Source organism: Oncorhynchus mykiss, chromosome 15 (genome assembly GCF_057628025.1).
Source record: "Oncorhynchus mykiss isolate SJ-2025 chromosome 15, ASM5762802v1, whole genome shotgun sequence".
Taxonomy (NCBI): Eukaryota; Metazoa; Chordata; class Actinopteri; order Salmoniformes; family Salmonidae; genus Oncorhynchus; species Oncorhynchus mykiss.
The window spans coordinates 68,777,501-68,785,000 of NC_143036.1; the positions used below are offsets into that span (position 1 = coordinate 68,777,501).

The 7,500-nt window shown below is 45.1% G+C and overlaps 1 protein-coding gene across 1 annotated transcript in view; it reads right to left on the bottom strand.

The window, feature by feature from the left end:
* The window catches only part of LOC110501001 (IQ motif and SEC7 domain-containing protein 3), a 195,664-nt gene that overhangs the window by 71,024 nt on the left and 117,140 nt on the right, over positions 1-7,500 (bottom strand). The window contains exon 5 of the mRNA XM_090200920.1: positions 6,292-6,453. Within this exon, the coding sequence (XP_090057046.1) occupies positions 6,292-6,453 (162 nt within the window). The remainder of the gene's footprint in view (positions 1-6,291; positions 6,454-7,500) is intronic.

Here is a 7,500-nt window from a genome sequence, read left to right on the forward strand (position 1 = left end):
GACAGGGAGAGAAAGAGGGAAAAAAGATAAAGGGAAAGAGAAAGAAAGATAGAGAGAGAGAGGGGGGGTGGATAATGATTGAGGTTAAAGGAGAAAGGCAAGCTGCATGCTTGCAGAGAGAAAGACCAATGAATTAAGGAACAGAGACAAAGAGAGAAATAGAGCTGCATTTCAGAGAGATTTCAGGATGTAATGAGATGTGACGTGCGTGTGTGTGTGTGTGTGCGTGTGTGTGCGTGTGTGTGTGTGTGTGCGTGTGTGCATGTGTCCTCCTAAGAAACAAAAGGCTTTGAACTGATTTGGGTCCTCATCTTAATTAAGTTCATTGGCTCTCTGTGTGTGTGTGTGTGTGTGTGTGTGTGTGTGTGTGTGTGTGTGTGTGTGTGTGTGTGTGTGTGTGTGTGTGTGTGTGTGTGTGTGTGTGTGTGTGTATGTGATAGAATGCATGCAGCATCAGCTTCTCCTGGTGCAATAGGGTTCTTTATCTAAGTTGGAACTGTGATGGATTTTCACAATAGAATGTAGCCTGTCACAGCACTAAGAGCAGTCACCCAGTGATCAGCTGTTAAGAACTTCATCTGTCACTGTAATCTGCACTCTTAATGGAACATTGGTCTGGAGAAATGAATGAGAGTTTTTCTAAAATGCCCTGCCCAAAAGCCTCCGCATTTGTAGATTGTCCCATATCTGGCAGTGTCCACTATCTCTGACTGGCCTTGGGGTGGTCTTTGTTGGCTACCATCGTACTGTTTGTTGCTGTTTTTATATGATGCCTTTACTGTGAAAAGTATCACTCACACAGACATGCACACAGAACCAACAGACAAGCAGGCAGGCAGGCAAGCAGGCAGGCAGACAGACTCACACATATATACACATATACACACCCCTAAATTATAACGCATCACTTCAGGGTTGAGACTGGGTATATTTGAGCTTGGCTGTTGGTGTAGATTTAATTAAAAGATTGAGCTAGCAGCGTCACAGACACTGAGAAACACACACACATAGACACACACACACAGATAGACAGACACACAGACAGACAGAGTGGCGCTAGCATCCTCTTTTCTCCCACACAGTCATATGAGTGAAAGGCATCCAGGAGAATTATAGCAGAACATCACATGACAGCTCAGGAGGATTGTCAGATTGTCTCGAGGCTATGGTCCTATTGTTAATACTCCCTTTGTCTGTGTTAACCTCTCTCACTATGACTGTTACAATACCAGTGTATTCAACTGTCTGTGTTAACCTCTCTCACTATGACTGTTACAATACCAGTGTAGTCAACTGTCTATATGTTAACCTCTCTCACTATGACTGTTACAATACCAGTGTAGTCAACTGTCTATGTGTTAACCTCTCTCACTATGACTGTTACAATAGCTGTTGTCATGACGTTGGCCTGAGGGGTTGGTTTATTCACATGGAATTGTTGTTCAATTTAAATGTTTGAATATTAAATTATTTGTGATGGGATGAAATGTGATTTTAGCTTCTAAAATGTGACATTTGGGTTTTCATAAGATAGAGCTGCTCAATCAGTGTCCCTCCCCTGTGAAGGGACAAGGGCTATAAAACTTTTCAAACACAGCCTCCCTTTCTATATAAGCCCTTGACGACAACATAACTTCCTGTTCCGAGGATATGAGGGTGACGGTCCTATGTCAGAATGGTTCAGATAATAACTACAGAACGAAGCCAACATCAGCATGAGCTTTGGTTGCGAATGGTATGAACTTTTGAACTCTTATTCACTACAGAAGTGATACCTCCTAGCTGTTGAGTTAGCGACCGCAGCTGCAAACGCAGGTTAGCAAGGAACAGACAGTATCCCGTCTATCACACAGCGACGTTACTACAACGCATCCAATTGACAACCAGAGACATTCTTCAAAGAACAGAGGACTCGGTTTGGCAACACCGCCTTCCATCTACCACCAACCTACTGAAGCGCAGCTCAGAGTAAATATTTATTGCATTTTCCTTTTCCAAATGGGCAGTAATTTAGAGTGCATAAGATACTGTATTTACGATAGCACAGCTTTTTTCCTTTGTTCCTCAGTCTTCCCGCTCTTTCACTCCAACCCAGCCCCTTTTCCTTTGTGTAACAAGCTGTCATATCTGTTCCGCCCGTTAGGGACGTTTTCCTTTATGACGTAATTTATGAAAGTTATAATGAATTGTGTGTATGTGAATTCTGTGTGATTAGTTGGGTTTAATTATTTATTTACTAAATACCTAATTTGTATTGCTGATTCAAATTGTTAGCCAGGGTTCTTGCAGATAACCAAGAATTTACAACTTTCAGATGAGACAGGAGTAAGATGAAGATTAATGTTGACTGCTATGGATGTAAAATACTACTAGGTCTTTAAGAGTTTATTCGGAAGATAACAGCTCTATAAATATTATTTTGTGGTGCCCGACTCTCTAGTTAATTACATTTACATGATTAGCTCAATCAGGTGATATTAATTACGGATAAATGATTTTATAGAATAGCATGTCATATCACATAATCCGGCATAGCCAAAGACACAACACTGTGTAGTCAACTGCAAACAGGGACAGTGTAACACCCCATGTTTTATATGTCAAAACTCTCACGACCAAAATGTTTTATTAGCAGCCAATGTTTACTTTCTTATTTGGGGCTTTGGCAGTCAACTGAAAAACATGCCAACAGTATTTCTGATTGTCTTCTCAACTCACCATCACTTACATTTAATGTGGGTCTATGACAGTCACATTAGTCTGACATAATGTCTCTCACCAACACTAATGAGATGGGTGTGGCTTAATGCATGATGCATCGGAGCTTCTCAAAGTCAGGAGGCGTGGTTGACAGAGCGCACCTCATCTCTGCTGTCACATCCAACCTGGATCGATATTTGGTTTGAATGCAGACAAAAGCACTGAATCCAGCTTCACACAGATATGAGCTGGCGAAGGGTACATTGAGTTGTAATGCCCTGAGGCAGACAGCAGGGTGTTCCCATTGAGTCAGGAACCAAAACTCCTCCGTAGTGATCTGTGAATGCGTAAACAGCTCTCTATGGTCAGCGCGTGACACTGATTCAGTCACTCATCTGTACAATGTTTTTGTATTTCCTCTATATGCTTCTGTTCCATTTGTTCAGTTTCCCAAATATTGTATGTCTGTTACATTGGCAAGGAGACACATTTATTATTTTCATTACACAGAAAGTCAAGTCCTCTCTCAATGCAAAACATATTTCCAACACTCCCCCTCGATAACCATCCAGCCTCGATTTGAAATAGAACATAGCTATTCTCTGATCCCATATCTCCACATAGTTTTGCGAACAAGTGTGCGCCCAGTGATGTGGTTTGATGTACACTGAACAAAAATATAAACTGAACATGTAAAGTGATGGTCCTATGTTTCATATGCACAAAAATCTTATTTCTCTCAGATTTTGTGTATAAATGTGTTTACGCCCCTGTAATTTCTGTCTGTAATGAAGTCCTTTTGGGTCCACCATGCCTGCGCCCCTGCCTGGTCATGTGAAATCCATAGATTAGGGCCTAATTCATTTATTTCAATGGACAGATTGGACAGATTTCCTTATATGAACTGTAACTCACTAAAACCTGTGAAATAGTTGCATGTTGCCTTTATATTTTTGTTCAGTATATCTTCCAATTGAAGTGAACTGCTGCAATATATCTCAGAGTTCTGTGCTCAGCTCTTTTGCTGCCAGTTGTTCTCAGTGTATCATACAATATGTCCATATGGCAGAGGGAGACACATTCCTAACTAGAGTGCAGAGGCCTGCCCGCCGTCCCACCATAGATGGAGCCCCATCTGTGCAAAAGCCCACCAGTAGATCCCATGGAATCAGTTTTTCGTCAAAATAGCCACGCAGCACACTGAACATCCCATGTGCCCCCCGACATGTATAGCGAACAAAAGTCAGGGCCTCACATCTAAAATCCATTTGAAGAACAATAAGCTGGGGAGTTTTTGAGTGGTTCAGTCAGTTTGCTCTTGATTGCTAGCAATAGCATCAATTATTTGTTTGACAGCGCTATCTGACAAAGGTATTGATGTGAGTTTTTGGGCCCCTGCCTCCCCACACATTGTTTCACCTTATAAATTGCGGCCGGTAATATCAGAGTCTCTGTAATAGTGTGTGGTTTCATAGCATAGCGAACCTAGCCATTCACCGTGGGAATGATGACCACTGGTCCAATAGGGTTTATCTTGGGGGGCAGGTCTCCACTCACTAACCACTGCTCCAATAGGGTTTATCTTGGGGGGAGGTCTCCATTCACTAACCACTGCTCCAATAGGGTTTATCTTGGGGGGGAGGTCTCCACTCACTAACCACTGCTCCAATAGGGTTTATCTTGGGGGGAGGTCTCCATTCACTAACCACTGCTCCAATAGGGTTTATCTTGGGGGGAGGTCTCCATTCACTAACCACTGCTCCAATAGGGTTTATCTTGGGGGGGAGGTCTCCACTTACTAACCACTGCTCCATTAGGGTTTATCTTGGGGGGGAGGTCTCCACTCACTAACCACTGCTCCAATAGGTTTTATCTTGGGGGGAGGTCTCCATTCACTAACCACTGCTCCAATAGGGTTTATCTTGGGGGGAGGTCTCCACTCACTAACCACTGCTCCAATAGGGTTTATCTTGGGGGGGAGCGGGGGGGGGGGTCTCCATTCACTAACCACTGGTCCAATAGGGTTTATCTTGGGGGGGAGGTCTCCACTCACTAACCACTGCTCCAATAGGGTTTATCTTGGGGGGAGGTCTCCATTCACTAACCACTGCTCCAATAGGGTTTATCTTGGGGCGGGGGGGTCTTCACTCACTAGCCACTGCTCCAATAGGGTTTATCTAGGGGGGAGGTCTACACTCACTAACCACTGCTCCAATAGGGTTTATCTTGGGGGGAGGTATCAACTCACTAACCACTACTCCAATAGGGTTTATCTTGGGGGGGGAGGTCTCCACTCACTAACCACTGCTCCAATAGGGTTTATCTTGGGGGGGGGGGGTCTCCATTCACTAACCACTGGTCCAATAGGGTTTATCTTGGGGGGGGGGGGGTCTCCATTCACTAACCACTGGTCCAATAGGGTTTATCTTGGGGGGAGGTCTCCACTCACTAACCACTGCTCCAATAGGGTTTATCTTGGGGGGAGGTCTCCATTCACTAACCACTGCTCCAATAGGGTTTATCTTGGGGGGAGGTCTCCATTCACTAACCACTGCTCCAATAGGGTTTATCTTGAGGCGGGGGGGTCTTCACTCACTAGCCACTGCTCCAATAGGGTTTATCTTGGGGGGGAGGTCTACACTCACTAACCACTACTCCAATAGGGTTTATCTTGGGGGGAGGTCTCCATTCACTAACCACTGCTCCAATAGGGTTTATCTTGGGGGGAGGTCTCCATTCACTAACCACTGCTCCAATAGGGTTTATCTTGGGGGGGAGGTCTCCATTCACTAACCACTGGTCCAATAGGGTTTATCTTGGGGGGGGAGGGGGGGGTGTCTCCACTCACTAACCACTGTTCCAATAGGGTTTATTTTGGGGGGAGGTCTCCATTCACTAACCACTGCTCCAATAGGGTTTATCTTGGGGGGAGGTCTCCACTCACTAACCACTGCTCCAATAGGGTTTATCTTGGGGGGAGGTCTCCATTCACTAACCACTGCTCCAATAGGGTTTATCTTGGGGGGAGGTCTCCATTCACTAACCACTGCTCCAATAAGGTTTATCTTGGGGGGAGGTCTCCATTTACTAACCACTGCTCCAATAGGGTTTATCTTGGGGGGGAGGTCTCCATTCACTAACCACTGGTCCAATAGGGTTTATCTTGGGGAGATCTCCATTCACTAACCACTGCTCCAATAGGGTTTATCTTGGGGGGGAGGTCTCCATTCACTAACCACTGGTCCAATAGGGTTTATCTTGGGGGGGGAGGTCTCCATTCACTAACCACTGGTCCAATAGGGTTTATCTTGGGGGGGGGTCTCCACTCACTAACCACTGCTCCAATAGGGTATATCTTGGGGGGGGTGTCTCCACTCACTAACCACTGCTCCATTAGGGTTTATCTTGGGGGGAGGTCTCCACTCACTAACCACTGCTCTAATTGGGTTTATCTTGGGGGGGGGGTCTACACTCACTAATCACTGCTCCAATTGGGTTTATCTTGGGGGGGGGGGGGGGGTCGTAATGAGCCTACTGTACCTAGACAATGCTCTTCAGTCCAGTACTATTATTAAGAAGGAGACTACTCACTCTAGGACGTCTCTGTTGAAGGGCTTCTTGCTGTTTCCCAGGAACTCTCCAATCATCTGCCTGCTCAGGCCCTTCCTCTGAAGCAGGAAGTGAGCCACACCTATGGGCGTGTCCGGGATGAAACCTCGTGAGATCAGGAACTGGAGACCCTTATCAGGGTTACTGACAGAGAAGAATAAAGAGGAGGAGAAATTATATATTAAAATCCTCTTTATTTGGGTCAATATCATACAGTACACAAATCCTTCACATTTCATGCCCTCACATATAAAGGAGAGAGGGTAGAGAGGGGTAGAGAGAGGAGAGAGGAGGGGGGAAGAGAGAGAAGGGGGATGAGGGAAGAGGCTGGAGGAGATTGTTATACGTGAGACCCCTGCTTGCTAAACAAGTTCCAAAATCACCAAGACTATGAAGATCAAAACAGTCTGGTGATGACAGTCTGGTGTGGAGACTAGCTGTTAAACATGGTGTTAATGACCGTCTGGTGTGGAGACTAGCGGTAAAAGGTGTTAATGACAGTCTGGTGTGGAAGCTATGAGTAAAACATGGTGTTAATGACAGTCTGGTGTGGAAGCTATCAGTAAAACATGGTGTTAATGACAGGCTGGTGTGGAGACTAGCGGTAAAACATGGTGTTAATGACAGTCTGGTGTGGAAGCTATCGGTAAAACATGGTGTTAATGACAGTCTGGTGTGGAAGCTATCGGTAAAACATGGTGTTAATGACCGTCTGGTGTGGAGACTAGCGGTAAAAGGTGTTAATGACAGTCTGGTGTGGAAGCTATCGGTAAAACATGGTGTTAATGACAGTCTGGTGTGGAAGCTATCGGTAAAACATGGTGTTAATGACAGGCTGGTGTGGAGACTAGCGGTAAAAGGTGTTAATGACAGTCTGGTGTGGAAGCTATCGGTAAAACATGGTGTTAATGACAGTCTGGTGTGGAGACTAGTGGTGATACATGGTGTTAATGGGAGTGTGGTAATGACAGTCTGGTGTGGAGACTAGTGGTGATACATGGTGTTAATGGGAGTGTGATAATGACAGTCTGGTAAGGAGACTAGCGGTAAAACATGGTGTTAATGACAGTCTGGTGTGGAGACTAGTGGTGATACATGGTGTTAATGGGAGTGTGATAATGACAGTCTGGTGTGGAGACTAGTGGTGATACATGGTGTTAATGGGAGTGTGGTAATAACAGTCTGGTGTGG